Source organism: Natrix helvetica (assembly GCF_964273705.1).
Source record: "Natrix helvetica genome assembly, chromosome: Z".
NCBI classification, from domain to species: Eukaryota; Metazoa; Chordata; class Lepidosauria; order Squamata; family Natricidae; genus Natrix; species Natrix helvetica.
This window is the reverse complement of record NC_138554.1, coordinates 59,114,898-59,140,405: the sequence shown is the minus strand read 5'-3', so window position 1 is coordinate 59,140,405 and position 25,508 is coordinate 59,114,898. Positions and strand designations below refer to the sequence as shown.

The 25,508-nt window shown below is 41.5% G+C and overlaps 1 protein-coding gene across 3 annotated transcripts in view; it reads left to right on the top strand.

Annotated features, from left to right (window-relative positions):
* The window catches only part of LOC309400964 (pleckstrin homology domain-containing family M member 1-like), a 77,474-nt gene that overhangs the window by 37,522 nt on the left and 14,444 nt on the right, over positions 1-25,508 (top strand). The window contains exons 1-6 of one of the 3 annotated variants that reach the window (XM_081969779.1): positions 4,886-5,036; positions 5,481-5,554; positions 16,926-17,021; positions 18,788-19,029; positions 22,606-23,250; positions 24,293-24,713. In XM_081969779.1, coding sequence (XP_081825905.1) covers positions 16,968-17,021; positions 18,788-19,029; positions 22,606-23,250; positions 24,293-24,713 — 1,362 coding nt within the window. In that variant the 5' untranslated portion in view covers positions 4,886-5,036; positions 5,481-5,554; positions 16,926-16,967. Of the gene's footprint in view, positions 1-4,885; positions 5,037-5,480; positions 5,555-16,168; positions 16,188-16,925; positions 17,022-18,787; positions 19,030-22,605; positions 23,251-24,292; positions 24,714-25,508 lie in introns of those variants that run through there. The other 2 variants (XM_081969780.1, XM_081969781.1) reach the window with 2 other exon arrangements.

The window sequence follows — 25,508 nt, the reverse complement described above, 5'->3', positions numbered from 1 at the left end:
GGTTTTTCGGTTCCAAATGTCCAAATCAGCTTGTGTCCAGTTACCTATACCAGCTGTGTATCTTATAACTGGTATTGCCCAGGTGTTTATGGCCTTGATTGTATTTCCACCATTCAATTTAGATTTCAAAATTTTCCTAACTCTGTTGGTGTACTCTCCCCTGACAATAGTTTTTACTTCTCCATGCTTGATGTTATCCAACTGCAGAATGCCTAAGTATTTGTAGGCTTCATTTTCGTTGCATTTAATTAGTTGGCCATTAGGCATTTCAATTCCCTCATACGTAGTGATTTTGCCCCTTTTTATGGATACAGTGGCACATTTTTCCATGCCAAACTGCATTGAAATATCGGTGCTGAATACTCGGACTGTGTTTGTCAATGATTGGATTTCTATTTCTGACTTTCCATAGAGTTTCAAATCATCCATATATAATAAATGCGAAATTTTTTCGGCTCCTTTGGCTGTTTGGTAGCCTAATTTCATTTTTTAAAAGATTACTGATAGTGGGATCATCGCGATGATGAAGAGAAGAGGTGAAAGTGAATCACCCTGGAAAATTCCTCACTTGATATTAACCATTCCGTAGTTCTCATTCCCTACTGCCAACTCGGTTCTCCATTGTTTCATCGCCTTTTCAGTAAAGGATGTAATATTTTTGCTAATGCCAGTTGTTTCTAAGCATTTTATGATCCAACTATGTGGCAATGAGTCGAATGCCTTTTTGTAATCAATCCAGACCATATTCAAGTTCATTTTTCTGTTCTTACAATTTTCTAATATCATTTTATCAATTAGGAGCTGATCCTTTGTGCCCCTGCTCCTTCTTTTGTTGCCTTTCTGCTCTACTGGCAAGATGTTGTTTGTTTCCAAATAATCCATAATGTTATCTGCAATAATGCCTGTGAGTAATTTAAAGGTTGTTGGCCAGCATGTTATTGGTCTGTAGTTTTCAGGTATTGTTCCTTTAGTTGCATCTTTCTGAATCAAGTATGTTTTTCCAGTTGTCAACCATTCATCAATTTGGCTATTTTGTAAAATCTCATTCAGTTGCCTGGCCAATATCGCATGTAAACTGGTCAGATATTTGAGCCAGAAACCATGTAATTGGTCCTTTCCAGGTGATGTCCAATTCTTTACTTTTTTTACTCGATTTTTGACCATCTCAGTTGTTATTTCTAATACTTGCATTTGTTTGTTGCCAATGCTTTTCTCAAAGTCATGTATCCATTTTGCTTCCTTATTGTAGTCCTTTGCATTTTCCCACAATTCTTTCCAGAATTCAACTGTGGCCTGCTTTTCTGGTTTTTGACTTTTGGTGTCACCATTCACATTAAGACTTTGATAAAAACACCGTTGGTCTGATCGAAATTGCTGATTTTGTTTATACTGGATGATTCGTGCCTCATATCTTTCAATTTTCCCAGCTGTTGCTGTTATCTGCTGTTTTACAATCTCTACAGCTTCATTGATGTTTCTTGTATCCAATCTATACCTTCTGATTAGCTGATCTATAATTTTGTTGTTTTTAAGCCGTTGCTCATGCATGTTCTTCAAGTTGCTAGCATCTGCCCTTAATTTTTTGACTTTTTGTTCTAATCGGATTTTCCACTTTGGCTTTGATGCTTTTTCCATTGTGTAACTAGGTGCTTTGATTTTAATGCCTAGTTCATTAGTGACTATTGCAGCTGCGCTGTACATTAACTGGTTCTTTTCCAAGATGGATCCCGATTCAATTGTTGAAAGCACTGCATTAACCATTTTCATGATAAGGGCCAAAATTTTCTTAGGCACAGTTTTTAATGATGGTAAATGTTGCCGTTCCTTATTAAACAGAAAATGCTCCATGATCTTGTCCTTCAATTCTTTTTGTTTTTGAGTTAGTTCGTCAGTTGGTTCAGCAATAACTGGTTCTGGTGATAGTGTTGTTATTTCCTCCCCGACAGCTTCTTCTGGGAGTTCTACTACAATGTCTTTAGGTATGTCTTGAGTATCAGTTATTTCTGGTTGTGATGTTGTTTTCTTAGTTTTGCAATTTGCCTGCATTTCCTCAAGTTCAAATTCACTAAACACTTTATTCTGTGTAATAAATCGTCTTTGATCTGCAAGTCGTTGTTCACTAACATTTGAATCTGGATATTGTTGTTTCCATAATTCATACATTCGCTTTAAATAACCTCTTTTTTCAGGCTCCGAGTTGTAATAACAAGCCATTATGGCACGGTTTTCATCTGCACAATATTTTTGTCATTTTGTTGGCTGGTCCACTTGTAGCCCACTTGTCGACGGATGTCCAGGGACCTCAACATCTGCCGCGGCACTTGTTAACCCGCACGACGACCGATGCGGTATAGAATTTTTATTTGTTTCTTTCACCATGTTGTATGGGTTGGTGGTTTTTTTTTTATGGGGCCAGGTTGCCAACCTGACCCCAACCCTCCTCCTTTCTCATCCGGGCTTGGGACCCGCAACGGCGGAGTTATTATTATTATTATTAGAAATATATATTATATTGTGTGTGTGTGTGTGTGTGTGTGTGTGTGTGTGTGTGTGTGAGACGTGCGGGCAGGGGAGGCAGGGGAGGCAGAGCCTCACCACTGTCAATCATGAAAAGGAAAAAAATGTAAACAGGAAAAGGCAAGTGCTGAAGTGAGGTTAGCTAGCTGCTGCCTCACCGTGAATGACTGCCTGTTTAAAATGACTGTCTAAAACTCTGAGGTCTGCCGCGAGGGAAAGAAAGCGCTTTAGTCAGCGTGGTGTCGGGGGAGAGGAGAGAATGCTCAGGCCTGAGCTCTTCCGCGGGCGAAAGAAAGCGCTTTAGTCAGTGGGGTGTCGGGGAAGAGGTGAGAATGCTCAGGCGGGCCCAGCCCTGTGGAATGACCTCCCCCTGGATATTAGGACCACTACTGACCTCCGCTCCTTCCGTGTAAAGCTCAAGACCCACCTATTCCATATAGCTGGCCTGGCTCAATCATAACTTCATAACGCTCCTGATGGGTTTTTTAATTCAGTAATTTTATTTAATGGGATTTTAAATTGTGTTTTTTAATTGTCTTTCACTTATGAGTCTACCTCCTCCATGCACATGTATATGTCTTTGTTCTTTATGTATGTATGTTTGTTTTTATTTGTATTTTATCTGTTTTGATTGTACGCCGCCCTGAGTCCTTCGGGAGAGGGTTGCGGCTAATCAAATAAAATTATTATTATTATTATTATTATTATTATTATTATTATTATTATTATTATTATTATTATTATTATTATTATTATTATTATTATTATTATTATTATTCTCTCCTCCTCTCCCCCACACCCCGCTGACTAAAGCGCTTCCTTTCGCCCGCCTGAGCTCTTCCGCGGGCGAAAGAAAGCACTTTAGTCAGTGGGGTGTCGGGGGAGAGGAGAGAATGCTCAGGCAAAAGAAAGAGGTTCCATGATGAAGGTGCAACAGAAGCAGATTATTTAAAACAAGATGAAATGGATGAATCCCCTGAGGAAGTATGTTTCAGAAAGTGTGTCTTCTATGTAATATTGGATAATGTTATTGGTGGAATGACTCTTCATTTCAATGCTGCAGTAAACATTTCTGAGAAGTTCAGCTTCTTTTGGAAGTGCCTATTAATTCCTCAAGATGAACTGAAAGAAAAAAATCACTTACTGGTAGATCAATATCCCGCTGATATCAGTGAAGTTCTTGTAATGGAGATAAGTCATTTGCCATCTGTTCATCAAGAAAATTTTGAAGAGGGCCAACTGAGTCCATTGGAACTACTAAATTGCTTGAAAATATATAACTCTTTCCAAATATATGTATCTGCCTCTGTATTCTGTTAACAATTCCTACCACTCTCGCCTCTGCAAAGCGCTCATTCAGCAAACTAAAACTGATAAAAATGTATCTAAGATCGACTATGTTACACGGTGACATGGCAAGTCATGGTAGATTTGGCAAGACTCAATATTGAGTCTGATCTTGCAAAAACGTTTGCAATTTTGCCGGAAAAGGTTTAGGAAAGCACCTTTGTTTAGCAATATATAAATGCCATTAAATCTCAATTATAATAACAGTTATAAGCTTATAATCAATATAGTATTAAATCCATTGCTTATGTATATTGTTTCATTATTGTTTATATACTGTGTATTATTGTTTTTATTATCTTTTACTGAACCACCTATCCTCTTTTTAATATATTTGCAAATAAGTTTGAATATAATTAATAAATGTACAATTATGACATTATTGCTTTATATGTCCACGTGTAGGTGAGGAAATCCACGTTAGTCTTGTTCCAGCACTTAATAATCCTCCAGCGGCTCTTAGTACGGGTCACGCGTATGTCCCCGAAAAGCGGGGAGGGGGCGGGATCACAAAGGCATTTGCCCCGCCCCGCCCCCCATTCCTTATCAATAGATATTGGAAGGCAGACATGGAGCTTCGATTCTGAAAGTAATAGGCGCATTTGATAACGGATCATGAATGCTAATCATGAAGTTTAGTCGCCACCGCTATCTTTGTGTGGTTTTTTGAACTTCACTGTTCAGAGTATTTCGGAATTCACTCTATATGCTGTATGAAATAGTATTTTTTGTGTGTGTTCGACCGCTGTAAAAAAAGGAGAAGGCAGAAGCGTGTTACTACTCCTCAATATATTTGGTTCATTTTTTGCACTTGAAGCTGCCCTCCTCAATCTCAGAATAGGATGAAGCAGCTACTGAAACGGAAGCCTAGTTCACTCTAAGCGTTTTCCATTTTTGAAGATCTAAGTGGCACGATGACGTAAGAGATGCGCCTGCGCTAAACGCGGCCGCTGATTCAGCTTACTTCCGGGTTTTCCCTTTGAGTTTGGTCGGTGTCGCGCCGCGAAGCTGGTGAGATCCCTCCCCCCTCCCGTCAAGCCCCGCCCCCTGGTGGGGGGAGGAGTCGGTAGGGAGAGTCTGGGGAAAGAAGGCGAAGTGGCGTTGAAGGAACGCAAGCGGGGAAAGATTTGGGGAGGAAACCTGTAGGAAGGTGTGGGAAAGAAGGTTAAAAGGTAGGTGGCGGGAAAGCAACGTTGCTGGGGGACTGGGGGGATCACTGCCGGTTACTTAGCCTGGTGACAGGAGAGACAAATACCCGTTTCCTTGATTTGTCCCGATGACAACCGGCAGCTTTCTTAGAGACATTCCAGGAATTTGATCCTTGTCTTCCCTGCCTTCTCTTAGCTTTGCTAAGTGTAATCAGTTTTTCTAATCTGTCATCCTCTTGAACCATTGACAAGGGCTGTGAAATTAAGGGGGGGGGGTGGAATTCAGAAGAAGTTGTCCTCTTCCTCTCTCTCATTCTTCAGCTCTCATAACTATATTACTACTGAAAAGAACACTACTTTAATAAATCAGTGTTGTCTTCATTTTTGTTCCTTATAGTCTTATCTATGTTTATGGTTGTGTTCCTCACTAGGATTAATTTTCTATTTATTTCTCTTGTATGTGGCCAGGTTTATCTGTATTTGAGCTCAAAAGAAACTAAGTAAGATCTTGACTTTTTCAACATCAACTGCAAGTTCATTATGTAAGTGGGTTTTTATTGGTTTAATAATATTAGATGTTTCACATTCCATCTTTATTTCATATTTTATGTCTTTTAACTCTTCTTTAAATTAATAAAGTGCTGTTGTCTGCATATCTCAAAATATTTCAACCTCCATTTTGATTGTGTCATCACTTCCAGTCATGACAGTCATATAATATATTCACTGTATAAATATGAAGATATGAAGATAATATGATTCATGATTCTTCTTCTTCTCTATGATTCTTGACTGAAACCTTGGACGGATCCAACATCCCAAGGTCAAACACTGGAAAATTCTGAGGCACTCAAATCATCCCAAAACAAAATGAATGCAGCTAATTGGAGGACAATGAATTGAGGGAGACTCAGGGAAAAAAGCGTGATTTACCTAGGCCAGTGGTGGGCAACCTTTTTTTTCAACTGAGCCAAATCTCGCCAAAACCACGATTGAAATTTATTTTGAGAGCCACATTTTTAAAACCGAAAATACATAGGTTTAGTTTCAATAAACTCTGGCATTCGAAGCACGCAAGTCTTAAAGCTGTCAAGTTACAAGATCCTTGCATTCCTAACCCTTTAGGGAAAAAAAACCAAGGGGTCTTCAAACCTGACAGCTTTAAGACTTGTGGACTTCAACTCCCAGAATTCCTCCTCCAGTCATGTTGGCTCAGAAACTCTGGCATTGAAGCATGCAAGTCTTAAAGCTGTCAAGTTGCAAGACCCTTGCACCCCTAACCCTTTAGAAAAAAAAAACCCAGGGGTCTTCAAACCTGACAGCTTTAAGACTTGTGGACTTCAACTCCCAGAATTCCTCCTCCAGTCATGTTGGCTCAGGAACTCTGGCATTGAAGCATGCAAGTCTTAAAGCTGTCAAGTTGCAAGACCCTTGCGCCCCTAACCCTTTAGAGAAAAAAAACCCAGGGTCTTCAAACCTGACAGCTTGAAGACTTGTGGACTTCAACTCCCAGAATTCTGAGAATTGAAGTCCACCAAGGGCATCAATCATATTAGCCCAGGGATCTGCAAAGTTGGCTCTTAAGACTGGTGGACTTCAACTCCCAGAATTCTGAGAATTGAAGTCCACCAGTCTTAAAACAGCCAACATTGCAGACCTCTGTTTTAGCCCAAAGCCTGGCGCTGGGCGGGCCTTGCTCCCCCATTGGTGGAGCCCCAAGAAGCGAGGAGGGAGAAAAAGAGAAGGAGGCCAAGGAGCTTCCCCCCGCCCCCTCCCAGCAAAAATCTAACCGGGGAGCCAGGCGGGCAGTAGCAAATTAGCCGATCACGCCGCGTGGGCAGTAGCAAATTAACCGATCATGCGGCGTGATCGGCTAATTTGCTACTGCCCGCCCGGCTCCCCGGTTAGATTTTTGCTGGGAGGGGGCGGGGAGGAAGCTCCTTAGCCTCCGTTTCTTTTTCTGCCTCCTCGCTTCTCGTCCCCGCCCGACTTCAGGATCCTCCCTAATCATTGTGGGTCGAAAAGAAAAAAGGGAAAGGTGTGCTTGTTTTGAAGTGCCCGAGAGGAGGGAGGGGAGCGGGCGCCCGGCACACAGAAGAGCCGCATTAAAGTGTGTAAAGAGCCGCATGTGGCTCGCGAGCCGCGGCTTGCCGACCACTGACTTAGGCTGTTTTCATGTGAAAACTTTAAAACTGGCTTTGCTACTTCTGTACCTATGTGGAATTGTCAGCAAAGTTAGTCCTTTGGAAAAACAATGTCCCAGGAGTTTCTTTTGCTGGTTAACCCAACGATTGATACTACAATAGGGCAAGATAAATGAAGATCCAGGGCTGTGGAAATGAACGCTCGGATAGCTTGTTCCTAAATACATTTTATGCTGTTTCAGTTTTTGTTTTGTTTATGTGTATATTTTTAAATGAACTATTTACTTGTTCCAGAGATCTTGATATCTTGAGAACATTTTAGTCACTGTGGCCATGACTTATATTTATCCTCCCCCCCCTCCTTAATGGGCTTTGCAAGCCATCCTATGTTAAATAAGGAAATTATAGTATGAGCTGGGAATATGTGGATTCTGCATTTGCTACTTTCACAGACTCTCCAGAATAACAAAATGTGGACTTTCATACAATCTGCTTTCAACCAGAAACTCTTGAGTTTTTTAAAAATGGAGAAACAAAATAGATCAATTGCCAATTTCAACTTTTTTCTCCCTTGCTCATCCCAAAATAAACTAAACTTCATACTTTCTTAAATGCTCATTTGCATTTTGCATATGTTTTCTTTCAAATCAGAATTGTGAGGTCCCATTCAGATTTGTGGTCATCAGTTGGTTATTTTTTTTCTTTCATAGAATTTCTGATTAAAATCATCCACCCCAAAGGTTTGCCAGAAAGAAAGATTTGTGATCAATTGCTTTTGAAAAAGAAATGTTTGCTATTCATCAAAGGATACAACAATATGTGTTACTACAGCATAGGTTTTTCCTATATTACAATACCTTGTATTGTTCATATAGTAGTGAATTCATTGGTAACCAGTGATAATTGTTAAGTATAAAATGTAAGACTATATTTTTCCCATTATTTCCTAGCTTGTATTTTCAGTTTGTACTTTTTATTTTTTAAATTTTCTTTTAATCTTTAAGATTAATTTTTTTTTTTTGCTTTAAAAAAGAAGATAAATTAAGTGTTCAGAAAAAAGGGGGAGGGGAGAAAGGAAGAATCCTCCATGTCTAAGCTCACTTTATGACAGTACTTTTCTCTCCAGACTAGCAAGCTATTAATTACTTGGTCAGTGCCCTAACAGCATTAAATGTATATAATATATAATAGAGACCTGTTCTCTCTAAGGTGGAATGGGGGACACTGATGGTGAGAATTTGTTAAAAACTGTTTAGAAGGAATAAATCATATCTTTCCCATTAATTTATTCCTATTGTCTTACACAAGTGTTATTTTCTACTATTACTTTCTGTCTGAGTAAGCTATTTAAACTGAGGGGGTGTAATGTACTAACTATAATATTTCTATCTTGTAATGATAGATGGATAGATGTGTGAACTTCTTCCTCCTGTATCACTCTCTGCTTTCACTTTTTTGCATGCTTTTTTAATAAAGTTTTTTATTTTTCATTTTCATAACATATAATCACATGTATACTATTGCATAGCCAACATCATATTGTATTATTAAATGTTTACATCAATTCATCTTACCATCAACTCCCAAAAAACAATTATTGGCTCTTCTGCTCTCCATACACTATATTTGTAATTTATCCATCACTTTCTTCTCCCTCTCTGCTCCCCCTCCCTACCTCCTTTCTTCCCTCTGTCATCCTTCTCTTCTCTACTTCCCCTTCTCCCTCTTTCTCCTCTCTCCCCTTTCCACTCCTCCTCTCCCCCCTTGCCCTCTTTCCTCTCCCTCTCTTCTTCCCTTACCTCTCTCCTCTACTTCACACTCTTCATTTCATTTGCTTGGTGTATTTCAGTTTCTGCGCAAGCTCCATTTTATAATGGTATTTATAATTCCTTTTCACTATACATATTTAATTTTAACATATATCTTCCTCCTTTTTAAAAAAAATAGAACAAAAAAGTATACATATATGGTCATTGTGCTTTAAATTCCTCCCCCCCCCCCCGCCTAATTTTGGTCGAGATGTAGACTTGGTTACAATTCCTAGCTATTCTCATCATTATCTTTATATAATTATACATCCTTACATGCCCCAATTTGTGAATCTCAATAGTTTCCCATTGTAAGTATATTTCATGTTCCCTCTCCATTGTTCCATATCTTGGATTAGATTACCCTTAATTGTCTACAAATGACAATCCTTACTGTTCAATGTTCATTATAATTCCCTTAATCTATTACATAGAATAACACGTGGTAAACATCTCACTTTGTTTATCATCTTAAAAATTCTATATATGTCCATGTTTCATGTATTTATGAAACCCATGCTTAATTGTCCTTCTATTGTCATATTCAATCAATTAGCAACTCAGTTTAATTATCATGTATAAAGATGAATCACAAACCTCTGCTTTACAACCTCCCCATATCGGTTTCATATTTGTCCATAATCCATATATTTTAATCTTGTATTTAGTTATCTTTTCATTATCATATTCAACCAGTTAGCAACTCCATTTTATTGTCATATTTAGGAATAAACCCCTTATCTTAGCTTTATATTTTCTCATATAACAATTTCTTGTTGCCTGATTTTTTTCTAGTAAGTCTTTTGTCCCACTTCTCTGTTCCTGTTTTCTCCCTTTTCTTTGTATTGACTCCACCCTCTTCAATTTTCCCCAAGCACCTGTCAAAAAGATCTTTTATATTTCTCTTCGTTGGGCATAATCTTCTGCTTCAATTTTCCTTATGCCACTGACAACCTCTAAAACATCTTTTGTCTGCTTTTTATTCCCTTTTGTTGGGACACCTCCCTCTTTTCCAATTTTTCCTGTACCACTGCCAAGACCAATGGAGTTTTTTGTCTGTCTTTTATTTCCCTCCATTTCTACCCCTTCATTATCTTGCCCCCCTCCTCCTTTGCTTTCTTCTTTAGATATCTGCTTCTCTGGGTTCAGAAATCTATTTAGGCTTGATTTTAATGATTTATGCATATTTTTTATAATTTCATGTAGTTCTTCAAATTCCCAGCTTTCCATGATGTCCAGTTCCAAAGTTACAGTTAGTTACACAGTTCTTATTTCAGAGTTCTGATCCACCTTAAATTTATCTACTTCAGCTGCTATGGGGAAAAGCGACGGGAGACATCTTGGTCTTTTGTTCTTCCTTAATATCCAGTTCCAAATTTGCAGTTAGTTACACAAGTCTTATTTCGAGGTTCTGGTCCACTTTAAATTTAGTTAATTCAACTACTGTGAGACTGAAAGAGAAGCTGGAACCATCTTAATCTTTTGCAGAAAAAAAGGAAGGAAAAAAAAAACTTCGTATTTCCCAGTTCTCGGCTCTGTTATAATTTCCTTTCCTTATCACTCCTCATCTCTTGTTGGTCATAGCTCTTCAAAATATATTAATTGGAACAAACTTGCATACAGCCAAAATTTGGGTCCTTGCCTCCTTCTTTTTCAAGTTCTGATTTATGGCGGTTGGTTAATTAGAATTTCCTCACAGTCAAGGTTAGGTTATCCATTGTCAGTGAGGAGATATTGCTTTTTTCTCAATCTTTCTCCCACATCCCATCTGATTAATTGGAATTACTTAAGATATGTTAGTTAAAAAAAACACTTGGACGAAATAAATCTTCACGCTCCTAGACTCTCTTAAAAACACAATCTTTTCAAGTCGGAAGCCAAATTTAGAGTTAGTATTTGAGTGGGTTTGTCATTTCTCTGCTTTCTCCCTTTCTGTCAGAATTGTTTCAAACAAATGGCTTGGGGGGGGGGTAGTGTTTCACGCACACAAACCACTTTCTTTTCTTTCTTTCGGAAAAAAAAATCCCATTCTGACCATCAATATTATTTATACTCTCAAGATTCTTTGCCTTTTTCAAGTTTGATTTATAGCTGTGGGTTAGATTAATTTTCTTACCGGTCTTTCATCTCTTCCTCCCCCTCCTGTTCATTAACTTTGACTAGAAGTCAGCCTCTTACCAGCCATGTTGCCATGCTGCCGCCCCCACTCCGATTCACAAGGCAAATCTCCAACCTACAAGGGACCTGTTGCCTCCCCCTAGGTCTGATGAGATGCTGCTCCTTCTTTGCCCCCCCCTGGGGGGTTCTGATCCAAAAAAAGGATCCCTGGAGTTGATTTGTCAAACAGGGTTCATGTGAGGCTCTTCAGAGCTCCCATCCCCCACATCTGTCCAGCTGGAAAACTTCCCGTTGAATCACTTTTTTGCATTCTTTTAAGGTAGGAAAATAACTTGACATATTGAAGGAAACAGTACAACTCAGAATATATGCAAGTATTCCATGGAAAATCTAGCTATCCATGTCTTCTAAACAGGATGGGCATAGATTCACTTGGAGCACTATGCCTCTGAGTATCAATTGCTATGGAACAGAAGTTACTGGCATATTCTGCTTTTGAGCTTTCCTAGGAATGCTGGTCTAGGCCTCAGACCTGGTCTGTCAGGGCTCTTCTTATGTACACTGAATGGCTCATTTTTCCCTTTCATACATGACTAAATAGGAAATTTGGAAGTAAGTAGACCACAATCAGGGAAGCAAATTTCCTTTAAAAATGTCATTTTTCCAGTTTAAAATTGGAAAAAACTATGCCATTTATCAATGGGTCATTATCACCAATGTGTCATGAGACACTGCCAGTATTCATGCTGCAATGCCTTCCCTAATAATCCACACCCACCTGTCATAGTTCATGCCTCCACAAATCCTACAGCTGGCATGGGAATGGCTTATCTTTATGTTTTTTTTACCTAAGAGGTCTTTCCAACATCAATTGCTAAGAAAGAAGAGCAAAAAGCTACTATTATATTCATTGTCTCTTTGAAGACTTTCCACTGGCATGTAGTTGGCCATTGTAGGAATTGAATGTGAGAGTAGAAGGGCCTTGCATCTGAATCATTCCAGTTTTTCCTTTTATTTCCCATGCCAAGTTAGTATGGGAAGAGTTAAAAATATTGAATACTTTGAGAAATCTTCACATGCCATTATTTTAGAGAAGGAAAGAGGCCATTTTTTCTAGAAAATATACAATTGAATCATTGCTTTGTGTAGCAAAAAATATATCAGGACTTTTCCTCCAGAATTATAGAGTTTATAAAGAAAAGCCAATAAGGACAGTTTAGATACAGAATGCTACATCCAGGAGTCTTCTGAATGTTGAATGCTCTTCAGACTATTGGCTCATGGCTGCGGAATCTTTTCGTTTCATAATAGTGTCCCTAAATATGTTATGGAGAGTAAGGTATCTGTCACTTGCAAAGTTTAGAATGTTTATCAAACTCTTTATGGCAGTCAATATTATCCAGAATGCCATAAGCAGCAACAACAACAGCTATCAATCAACAGTCACTGTTATTTCCCATCATAGACTCATTTCTGCAGAAAACAAATGCAAGATCTTTTCAGTTACTAGGTATTTTCGAAGTTTTTACTGTCTGAAATCTAAAATGGGTCAGAAAGAATATTGGAGTAGGGAAGGTTCTAAATCAGACGAAGAATGTCAAATTATTTAGTTAGCTTTGAATATCTGTGGATAAGAAGTCATTGAAACTATAGTTCATGTCCTGCTGTATTGCATCTTCTATAAGGACTCAGACTAAATTTGTAACACCTTACCTCAGTGATGGCGAACCTATGGCACGCGTGCCACAGGTGGCACGCGGAGCCATTTGTCAGGGCACGCGAGGCGCTGCCCTGTCAGCTGGCCAGCTGATTTCACCCTTTTTTAAAGCCATTTTTTGCTCTCCCCAGGCTCCAGAGGCTTTATAGGAGGCTGGGGAGGGCGAAAAGAGCCTTCCACCCCCCCGGAGGCCCTCCGGAGGCTTCAGGGACCATCTGGAGGCTTCCCTGAAGCCTTTGGAACGCTTAAAACGACCCTCCGAGCAAACTGGAATTGACTTCCGATTTCCTCGTAGGGTTGTTTTAAGCGCTCCAAATGCATCAGGGAAACCTCCGGACGGTCCCTGAAGCCTTTGGAACGCTTAAAACGACCCTTCAGCCTCCAGATGGTCCCTGAAGCCTCTGGAGGGTCTCCGGGGGGGCGTAGGAGGTTCTTTTCGCCCTCCACAGGCTCCTATAAAGCCTCTGGAGCCTGGGGAGGACGAAAAAAGCATGTAAAAATGGGGGAGGTTGCGCCTGTTGTGTGCGCATGCGCACTGGGGGTCACGCATTGCATTATGGGTGCAGCACACCTGCACACGACCCCCCTGCGCTCCCCCCACTTGTGGCACACGAGCCAAAAAAGGTTTGCCATCGCTGTATTACCTAATAAGATATTGGGCAAATGCTGATCTTTTTTACATACAACTACTATTATCAGAGCAGTATGAAGTAGTTTCTCTGAATGTGGCCAAATTCTGCTATGCTGTATGTAAAATTAGGCAAATTTTAAGTGCCTATTGTTAATCCCCACCAATCACAATATATTATTGTATCTGCTCTTTACTTTTATTTTTTATTATTGTTGTTGTTGTTTTAATGCTTTTATTTACTGGTCTGTGATCATAATAAAGATTGATTGATTATAATTCTAGGTCTATGTAAATCTAGGTAGATTCTAAGATATGTGTCACTGTTCTGGGCTTGGGTGACCTTTGAAAATCCTTGGGAAGAAACAAAGACAGTCTTTTTGAAAATTAGTTGAAGTTCTGGTGTTTATTATTACAAAGTTCTCCTGAAGTATATTTAATTATCTAGAACAAATGTTAAACCTTCTAAAATAGGAATCTACTGCCACTTACATTATAATTTATTCTATTAGTAATAGTAATTCGGTCCTCGAGCTCCCTAAGTTCCAATATGCTTAAAAATATTTTTTGAGAGAAAGATATTTAAAGGAAAGAAAAGTAAAATGGTAAAATAAATGATTACTAAAAAGAAAGAACAAATAAAGCTCAGGGTTGACATGAGAAGTTCTTGGTGCTCCCTGAGCTTGCTTGTTTTATTACCCAAACTAGTAATCGTCAGTGCTATAAGGTCCATTTCACAGAACGATTAACTCTGTTTCAAAGCACCCCATTTGCAACCAGATGAAGCTTTGTCTCCCTCTGGGCAAAAAGTGTTTAGGCACCTATGGGGCATTTGGGAAGGGAGTGATTTGCTCCATTCCCAAGCACCCCATAGGCGCCCAAACACTTTTCGCTTGGATTGAGAAGTGACAGAGACTGGAAGCTTCATCTGCTTGCAAATGGGGCAATTAGCTCCATTTCAAAGTCCCCCTTTTGCAAACAGAGAAAGCTTCCAGTCTCCCTCTAGGCAAAAAGTGCGTGGGGGAACCAGACTGAGGCAGAGACCTGGGGGGGAGGCAGGCAATCCCAATGCACTGTCCATTCTGTCCCACCATCTCTCGGGTTGCCCACAGGCAAAGGGAGAGCGGACGGCATGCAGGAGGAGGCCCTGGGAAGCCGGGGAATGGCGCATTCCCCGGCCAAGGCGAACAACAAGCGGGTGGAGGTTCTGGGGCCTCAGAATGACGCGTCCCTGGGCCCCCGTCCCTGACCCAAGGCAAAGGGCAAGCGGGTGGCATGCTTATCTTTGGTGAGCTGAGAAGAGCAGGCAAGGTGTGGAGGCAACTGGCGAGGCGATTAGCTGGGCCGCGTGGTGAAGGTAACATATGTAGGGCTGGGATGGGCAGGTGGAGCGCTAAGTGGGAGGGTGGAGCAAAGAGGCAGGCGGGCAGGGCCAGACAGAGGTATTTGCCAGTTTGGCGAACCAGTCAAAATTTCCATTACTGGTTTTCCCAAACTGGTCTGAACCGACTAAATACCACCTCTGGTCCTATGTTGGCTACTTTCTAATAACATAATGTTAATTATAAGTATTCAGAGTCAGTACTTGAGAATAATAAAGAAAAACTTGTGAAGACTTTTGCAAAAAGTTCAAATTTGTATTCTGTTCAAGTGAAACATTTTCAAAAAGTGCTGTAAAACTGGGCACAAGGGTTTCAAAATTGCTTTGTCATGTCTCTGTGCTTGGCAGGAAAGGCATTATCCAGGAAAATATAAATTGTATGGACAGTTTAATTTGGTAAGTAAAATGAATATAGTTGGGGGATGAGGAGGAAAATCATCCTGTATCCTTATAGAACATTCATGATACATTTTTTCTCTATCAGATTTAAGACTTGGAAAATAAAATTTGGAGGCCTGTCATTAAGTACCAACCATCGGTCTCTCTACCTGTTCAAAAAGCGCTGTTAATGCTTTCTGTCAGTGATCTATTTAGGTTAATACTGTCCAGTCCTGGCTAGGCAATTTCTTGCTATTTAGAATGAATGACTCCCATTCCCTTGCCATTGACTGGGCTGAGTGGTTTGACAGGAGTTTAAAGTTTAAAGTATCTGGCAATTGCCTAGGTGCCTATCTGTGCAGAAAATCACTAGGTTTCATTCAGAGATTTTCATAGCATTATGATTGGAGATGCTAAGTATTGAACTTCGCTTTCTGTTTGCAAGGTAGCTGGACTATGGCCTGAATTTTTCCCATAATGCTGGAAAATCAATCTATCATCAATTCTGCTGCAAATATATATTTTAGGAATCTTAAAAGCTCATCCAGTGAATCACCCAGGAATATATTTTAATTTGGACTTGTGAGGTTCCAAAGATGTGATCACTATACCACATTGTGTTTTTGCTGTCCATGGAAGGAAATCTAGTCTGTGCAAATATGAAGAGGTGAAGTTTCTCTCCATCAATAGGAGGTCAGAGTTTAAAAGAAATTCACAGTGTAGTTGCTGTGCTCAGCTTTTAATACTGCAGTGTTCAGAGTTCAGGAAGTCTTGTGAAAAGATCTGCCTCAAGATCAGAGGTTTATTTTCTCCATTCTACCCCTACTCCAGAGGGGCAATGCAGCTTTTGTCCTTGGTCTCCTGAGCCTCTATGACCCTATTCAGACAACTCATCCATCTCAATGAAATACATGGTGTTCGAGTATCAATGGTATTAGTTTGTGTTTTGCTTTACGATGGAAAGGAGTTGTAACATCCTGGGGCTCTAGCTGTGACTACTGGTAAGTGGGCTTCAGAGGAAATGAAATAAAGGGAGAGAAAGAAGAAAGGGAGTTGTAATGCAATAAGAAATGTAACACTTTGCTAAGCATTGTGAAGAATCAAGTTCCCAGGAATTTTGGAGAAGTCATTGAAAGTATGTTTACGCATATCCAAATCTAGACAAGTAATGACACTTGGGGTGGTGAAACAATTTTATTATTGGCTGGGTTGTGAGATAAACTATATAGGGCAGTGCATATTTACTTGAGTCACCTGGAACTCTTGCTTCATAAATGTGTTTCTGTGGCTAACTTATGTTCTGCTTCTAATGTTATGACACCTGCATGTTTTAGGCCAGTTTCTTTTGTTCTTCTTAAGGGAAAGAGGAATTATTACTGACCATTAAAAGCTTTAATAAGAAGAACCAAAAGGTTCTCTAATCAAGCAGTCAATAATAAGCCAGGTTTTTAGTCATTACCGTCATGGAAAATATTTCTTTTTGTATTCTTCACAAATAAGGACGCTTCTGTCACAACTCAGCAACTCTAAATTGTAGGGATCACGAGGAAGGAAAATTGCTGGAAGGACAGTTGGAAAGATCTTGCCAACTGTTCTCTCCCCATCCATACTCAAATGTATATTCACTCACCAATATCTACTTTTGGGTAAAAGACTAAATAAAGACTATTTATCAGTAATTATGCTTTGCTTATGTGGGGCTCTGGTAAAAATTCCACTCTGTTTTTATTTTCCCCCAGGTTATCATGTGATGTTGGTGTGAGACAGAAGCAAAGATAGACATGCATTCCAACCACACAAGTAGGAATGGCTGTCGAGCACAGGAAGTTACCCAGGTGAGTACAGATTCCTGAACTAATATCTGGAAATAAGGCTGTTTTGGGTGTAGGGACATGTCCAGTTGGTGAAGAAATTCATCAGATTAAATAGCTGAGTTTAACATAGAAATGACATAATTTCTAAGGATAGTTGCCATACAGGTAATTTTTAACGTACAACCATTTGTTAAGTGAACATTCAAAGTTACAATAGTACGGAAAATGTGACTAATGAATAGTTTTCACACTTAAAGCCATTGTAGTATCCCCGTGGTCACATGATCAAGATTTGGGCACGGGGCCACTGGCATGTCCCTATGACGGTTGCACTGTTCTGGGGTCATGTGATCACTTTAACCTTCCCAACTGGCTTCTGACAAGGAAAATCATGGAGGAAGCCAGATTCACTTAAAATCCACAGTGATTCACTGAACAACTATGGCAAAAAAGATTGTAAAAGGTAGTGCAACTTACTTAATTACTATATTGCTTAGCAACAGAAAGTGTGGGTTCAATTGTGGCCGTAAGTCGAAGAGGTTGCTATTTCTGTCAATTATACATAATTCAATCTTAAAGATCTGCTCTGGGATTTAGTCTGGACACAGCACATGGGGTCACCTTCCAGTTTTCAAAGCAAAGCTCAACATTATTGGTAGTTGGTACTAATTGGTATTGCTGAAAGTTTATATTTCTGGTGGCTTATCCGGTCACTGTTGGTTGGCGAGGTCTTAGAGGTTCTTTTGTTGAGCTGTTTACGATTGACTTGTTTGCAGTTCCTTGATTGAGGTATTGTTTACCTGATGGTTAATCTGGGTGCTGATTTCTGGTGGGGAGGCGTTCTGGTCTTTTTGTTCCTTTTTTGACCTGTTGATTGCCTCTTTTGCATAGCATATAGATATTGTTTATGTCTATGTTCCTGTAAATGACTAGTTTGTCAGGCTGCTAGATTTCTAAAAAATTCCCTAGCATTTTTGGACTTGGCTTGGTCTAGGATGGTCACAGTTTTCCACCCACACCAAACAAGTGATCCACTACCAAAGCAACAACCTGATCTCTCCCACAAGAGAAACAAGTAAGATGGGAAAAGGGAACAAAGGGACTATTATGTTACTGGCTTCAACATTATAACAGAGGAAAATTAGGAAAATTAGGCACAATTACAAAAGTTATCTTTCCCCCACCACTTTTCCCCCTGTTTCTTACCTGTTAATCAAAACGACTGTTTTTCCAATAGCAGAAAATGTATGAATTGTACTGGAGCGTTGGAAAGAAACGGAAGCCGATTAAAACACGTTGCTCAATGTGGTATTTTAAAAGTCAGCTCCAAGTGAAACATTTTGCATAACTTGAAAGAGTAGATATTGGAAATAGTGCTTTAAGTCTGCATCACACTTAAGAAAATAAAAGCCAGGGATACTGGCTCTTATTGAAATGTCTTTAATCAACTTCCTGTCTTCTGCTTCAAGAGATAATTCATACTATAATAATTTTCAAAAGTATTTTATTATCTGAGACCAAAATTTTGAATGTTTCCAACCCATGCTGCATCAACATTAAAGGAAATGATCCATTTCAAACAAGACTTAGTTTATTTGCTGCATTATTATTTGTCATATACTTTCTATTTTTTAGCACCTTTCTTGAACTACATTGCTCAGACCGTACTACTATATTCACCCATTGAGATCTGCCAGTGTTTGCATAGTATTAATAGTAATTGGGAAGTGGGAAGGTTTATTTAATCTTGGTGCAACCTAAGACATCCTGTATTTATGTTACTTTAGTTGATCAAGAAGCAGCTGGTGAACTCCATCAAGGCCCTGCAGAAGCATTATGTGACCTCTGATGCTCTTGTAACAAGTGATGATCAAGATGCTAATACTCTTTGTTGTGTATTGGAGGCTGTGTTTGTGCATGGTTTGAACACTAAGCACATCAAAGCAGAGATTGGAGCAAAAGGGAAAAAACATGGAGGGCGACTTCCTCAGCCAGTGTTTTGGACTCTGCTAAAATCTATTACTCACAGGTGAGACTGAGAAATGGTGCAATTTTGATATGGGAAGTTACAGTAGCCAGTAGCCTGGTCCTGCAACTAGTGGGCGTGGCTGGGTGGGCATGGCCAGCTCTGCACCACTCACTGGATGGGTGCAGCTGACTCGGGATGGCTGGGTCAGGACGGAACAAGTCCCACTGGCTTGTGGGACAATTTGGTGTCCCACAAGATCCTCGCCTCCCCAAGATGCTGGCAGCCAAACACACGTGCACACATGCACACATCCCATTCCAAGTTTGAGGATTTTTATCCACAGAAGAAGAACCCTTCTCGCCAAGCCCACACATGATCCGTAGTTTGTAAGTCAGATATGGATAAAAACCTCCAAGCTTGGAATAGTGGGTGTATGTCAGTGGTGGGTTTCAAATTATTGGGAACCTACTCTGTGGGTGTGGCCTCCCTTGTGGGAGTGGCTTGCCAGCCATGTGACCTGGTGGGAGTGGCTTGCCGGCCATGTGACCGGGTGGGAGTGGCTTGCTGGCCAAGTGACCGGGTGGGAGTGGCCAACTTGGAAAATGTGGTGAAACTCACTTAATGACGCTCTTGCTTAGTAACCAAAATTTTGACTCAGTTGTGGTCATAAGTTCCCTTCCTTCCTTCCTTCCTTCCTTCCTTCCTTCCTTCCTTCCTTCCTTCCTTTCTTTCTTTCTCTTTCCTTCTTTCTCTTTCTCTTTATTTCTCTCTCTTAGTCTCTCTCTCTTTTTTCTCTCCCTCTCCCTCCACTCCTTCTTTCCTTCCTTTCTCCTCTCTCTCTCTCTCTCTCTCTCTCTCTCTCTTTCTTTCTTTCATTCTTTCTAAAGAAAGAGGGGGAGGAATAAGACACCATCTATGTCTAATCTACAATGCAGCCCTTGTAGCAATTCCAAGAAGATTCCATAATTTGATTCAGAAGATCCTGAGGGCACAGATCAACCCCCAAGTGGCTTCAACAGCTCCCAGAGAGAGAGTGAACAACCAGATAACTAAAAAAACCACAATCCTTCCATTCCACCACCATCTGTCCCCCCAAAAATCTTTCCCCTACTACCCAGCCTCGACCAGTACCTATCCTTCCTCTCCAAAACACACACACAAACAAACACTGCCATCACAACTGATGAAGCTTCTTGGATGAGAAGTGAAACGTTTTGTTCTTCTTCTTCCTCAAGGAAAAAAAAACCAATCCAGTTGCCTTTTGGAAAAAGCACCTTTGAGACATAAAGATTCCCCTCGCATGTATGTGCGAGTCATTCCCGACTCATTCTTTTCTCCTAAAAGGGTCCTGGGCTGGGCAAACACAACTGGGTGGGAAAGACCACCCAATGTAAGGATGTTCAAAGGGGCAAACTGGCAGCGCCAGAGGTGGAGATGGCTGAGAAAGGGAGTGCTGGAGAGGAGCTCTCACGGGACGAACACCTTCCCGCTACAGGCGCAGTCTACTTGTAGCCGTGAATGCCTGCAACCAGCAACTTCAGGCACCTGCTCGCGGCTGTCAGTTCCGTTTGGGAGCGGCGGTGGCGGCAAGCGCAGCACGGGATGCCCCGGAGCCCAGGCACTTTTGGATCCTTCGCAGGGCCAGGAACAGCTGGAAAACAAGCCCACCGCCGCTTCCGAGTGCCGCATCTTCGCTCTGCAAGCAACAGACGCGCCTGTTGCCAGGCCGTCCCGTGCTCCAGCCCGGCCAGGGATGACAGGCGCCCTTTACACCCACCAAACCTCCCCAAGACGTGCCGCCTCAGTCACGCAAGGGCAACCCTCCGCCCACTGGCCCGCCTGCCGAGTGGTGACTGGATGGGCGCCGGATGAGCCCCACTGCCCTGGCCAAGTGGCTCCCGCCGCTCACCTTGAAGGCAACATCGTGGAACTCACCGCTGCCGCTGAGGGAGGGCGGGCTGGGCAGTGCCCCCCCCATTGGCTGCCCCTGCCCTGTTGAGAAGGAGGAGGCGACCGGGGCATGTTGCTGGGCGGCGGACAGGACAGGTGGGCGTGGCACTGCCGCCCTTGCCCTTTGGGCTCTTCTTAAGGGACATGCTGGCTGGCGCTGCTTCAGGGTGCCCTGGCCGCCAGCTCCTCCATGCGCAGCCCATTCCCCCCCCAAAAAATACCATTTTCTTTTAAAAAAACGCCTCTGCAGACGATCTTGAAAACCTGCGAGGTTGCTTTGGGAGGGGACAGACGGGCAGCTGTGCAAAGGCTTGTTTTAAAGCTGCAGACTCCAAGGCTGCAGGTGCCCACGGAGGGCGGCAGGGGTAAATGCTGCCCGTCTGCCCCCTCCCAAAGCAACATTGCAGGTTTTCAAGTTCGTTCGGATGGATGTTTTTTTTAAAAAAAAAACCCTGAAAAAGCCGCAAGATAATAATAATAATTTAATAATTTATTAAATTTCTAGACCGCCCCCTCTCCCAGGAGGGACTCATGATCTGGAGAGAGATCTGGTCGCGCCCCAGCTGGTGGAGCGCTGGCAACCGCCGGCCCATCGCCAGGGAGACAGTCAGTGAGGTGAACCACGTGGTTGCTCGGATCACAGGGGTGTAGCCCGAGAAGACATTTCTGAGAAGAGAAACTTCTCCGGTCGGGCTGCGCCCGTGTGATCCGAGCAACCACGCGGTTCACCTCACTGACTGTCTCCCTGGCGACGGGCCGGCGGTTGCCAGCGCTCCACCACCTGGGGCGCGACTGGAGAAGTTTCTCTTCTCAGAAATGTCTTCTCAGTGACAGGGGCAGGGCAGGAATTTACTTCCGGGTTCATTGATCAACCGGATTGCGCGATCCGGTGCGATCCGACAGAAGCCCACCACTATGTATGTGCATGCACATGTCTGCATGTATGAGCACAGCATGCCAAAGGAGACATTCTTCTCCCAATCCCAGGCAGTATTGGCATTTCCCTGTCCAGTGCCCCCTCCCAGCAAGGCAGGAGACAGAGGATGCTGCTGCTGCATGTTTCCTCCAGTCCAACTGATCGATCTCTGGAGAGCAAAAGGAGGAGGCGGGGGCAGTGCTCCCTGGTTGTGCATGAGGGAGGCTGACTGTTCTCGAAAAGGAATCCCCATTTCCAATCACATATGGTAAGAATGCTGGCTTGCTGAGGCAGCCTTTCCTCATGCAGCACCCCATCCACCAAGGTGGCCCCTCCGTCCAGGTCTAACTACATCATGGGCTGGATTTGGCCCGCAGGCCTTGTGTTTGACACCTCTGCCCTAGTTCTTTCCAACTTAGCCATTCGAAAGCATGAAAATGTGAGTAGATAACTAGGTACCCCTTCAGTGGGAAGAAAAACGCTCCATGACATCATGCTGGCCATAAGATGACAGAAATGTCTTTGGGAAGCACTGGCTCCATAACTGTTCAAATGGAATATAAGCACTGCCCACTATTGTTGGCAACGATTAGTAGAGTAAAAGCCACAGGGACTCCTTTACCATTTTACCTCTTGATGTTTTTATCAGGCAAGAATGCGTCCAACCCAACTTTTACCACTGGCCCAAACTGTGCTTTCTCTTGTCTCTGGGAGCTGTCCTTTTAATGGATGTTGTATTTTCCCCTCCCTGGATGTTTCTTCTTTTTCAGAAACATAATTTCTGAACTGGAAAACTTGGTCTTCATCAATACAGATGTGGGACGTTGCCGTGCGTGGTTGAGGCTGGCTCTGAATGATGGCCTGATGGAGTGTTACCTAAAACTCTTGCTTCATGAAAAGTCTCAACTCTCTGAATATTACCATTCACCTGCTCTGCTTCTGGATACTGAGGAGGTTGAATTTCTCCTCAGCTATTTGCAGGGCTTGTCTTCTCTGGCTTTTGACCTCTCCTATAAGTCAGCAGTACTGAACGAGTGGACCCTCACACCTTTATCCTTGTCGGGACTTTGTCCTGCCTGGGAACTGTTGGACCCTCTTGTGGGGCTGGAATCTCAAAGAAGGGACTCACTGAGTTTTCTCTCACAATCTTCTGGCTCTGATGAAATTGAAGCTCACCCAGCCATCCTGCCTGTCCCTAAAAGTCAACAGACAGATAAACTCACAGCTTCCAACTTGAGCATCAGCACAGCTGGTTCCTCGCAGCTCTCTTCCAGCCTTGATTCTGACATTCTTCTCCCAGCCAATCTTACCAGCCCTACCAGCCCAGCTAGGGAGAAAGAGCCCATCTCCAATGACTCTGAATTTGACATGACAGCAGCGACAGCAGACTTGGACCAGGACCAGGACCTCCAAGAGTGAGTATGACAGCGAAAGTGACATATCACGTAATATCCAAAGTCTGCACAAATTAAAGCAGAATTTTAGTGGGATTCAGCATAATACTAAAATAACAATTCCTGGATTCTTAATAATATGGCTGCATATCAATATGGGAAGTGGATAAGGGAAACCTGCATATCTTTTCTGCCCTTTTTCTAAGCCTCAGATAGAGGCTTGCTCAGAAGGCTTGCCTCTCCTATCATTGGTCCTGTTTGTTCATTTTACTTTAGCCACGCAATGAGGTCCTCCCTTGGTTAAACAATCTTTCCATTTCATTCATGACAAGTGTTCTGATTTTCTTTTAACATTTATGTTACATCACAGCAGCATAATCAGTAGTTCATAGGTTTTTTTATAGTTAGTATGTTACATTATCTACAAACAAACATGGACAATGTTTATATGATAGTAAGAGTTTATCAATTATAGGTTTGACAGTGGCACCATTTTCAGCGCTTGAGAAAGCTGTAGACTTGTCTGGATGATTCACTCAGTAAATCTACAGCTAAGGAGCAATTTGAACACATGGCCACTTTCCTATCTATTTTGTCTGCAATAGAAGATTCACTCTCGAAATACTGTGTATGCTGGATATTTAACTTGCTGATTCTAATCCTTTAGACCAGGGGTGTCAAACTGGCGCCACACCAGCCAATTGCGTCACATGCAGGTCACACCCACCTCAGCTACTCAAAGGGGGGAAATGTTGCGATACATCACGTGATGTCAACATGACAGCCGCTAGTTTGACACTCAAACGCCCCAAGCATAAAGTATGCTTTAGACCAACTTAACACATAGTGTAGACTGCATCAATTTTATTCATGTATTAAAACAGTTTATTTTGATGCTTGAAAGAGAAAATTAATAGTTATTGAATGCGTTGAATTATATGTGACTAAACCTCAGTCATCGGTGATACCTTATTTCTGGAATCTGTGTGGCACATTGAGAGATAGGACGACTGGAGATGGCTTCTCTCTTGCAAATGTTTTAAATGTTTCTATTTCTTTCCAGAGTGTTAGCAGAATTTACCAGGACACAGAGAAAGTTGGAATCTGTAGGAGTTCATGAAGCAAACATTGTCTCTCGGTCTTCCCCACCAGAGTGCCCCAGCCCTGCCACCAGTTTCTGCACTGCGCCCCTTCCTCATACTGTAATGGCAAAAGGTCCTGTTGACATCATGCTACCTGCAATAATGACAAATTCACAGCTTCCCAATTTACCTAAGAGTGGAGAATCTGTTAGTAGTACCAGTGTCCAACAGACCTCGATGCTAGCCACAATAATTGTGACCAAAGAACCTGTGGATGTGACCCAAATTCATTGCAACATCAAGGGAGGAGCTAAAACCTGGGCCAGTGAAGTCAATGGTTATGAAGGAAGCCTTCCAAGAACAGACCAGCTTCTCTCACCAGTCTCACCAGTGGTCTCTCCTGTAAGAATTACTAGCTTTGTTCTGTTTTTATTTGTTTGATGCTCTTTGGCCTACCAAATAGACGTTAATTTTCAGGAGCCTCCCAAAAGCATTATTAGTATTATTATTTTTAAAATGATTTTTCTGAATCTCCCTATGGGATATTAGTTCTTTGTTTGGGGACATCATTGTATCTCCCTACATTTTTAAAAAAATGGTATTTAATGAACTATGATTAGCAAACACTAACAGGTAACTAAATTAACACAAATCCAAGATGGAAAAAAAAATGATATGGAAAGGACAGATAAATCTATTTAAATACAAATAGATACTTACTGTACCTGTACAGATTTATCATATATGTAAAGTATCACTATATTTTTATTAGCACTTTTTTATAAAGTTGAGAAATGGGAAATCTGTCACAATCACTTGCTAGGGGCCTCACAACGAACGAATGATGCTGATTCCGGAAATGCTTTTCCTGCAGCTGCACTGAAACTTCCTGTCCTTGGCTTCATTTCCTCCTAGCTCCAGTGCCTTATTCCTGGCTTTGAGCCAGTCTGTATGTCATATTTAATAGGAAATGATGTCACCTTTCCCAGATCACTTTCCCAAACATCACCCATCTATTCCGCTGACATCCAGAAGAAAAACTGTGGAATACCTTTGTAAGACAGTGTCTAATATTTTCCCAGGCAATCCCAAATTTCTGAAATAATTGTTCCTGATGATACAAAAATGTAAAAAAAAACAAATTTCAGTTTTACTTATATTTATGTGTGTATATGTATGTGTTTAAAGTGTTCAAAA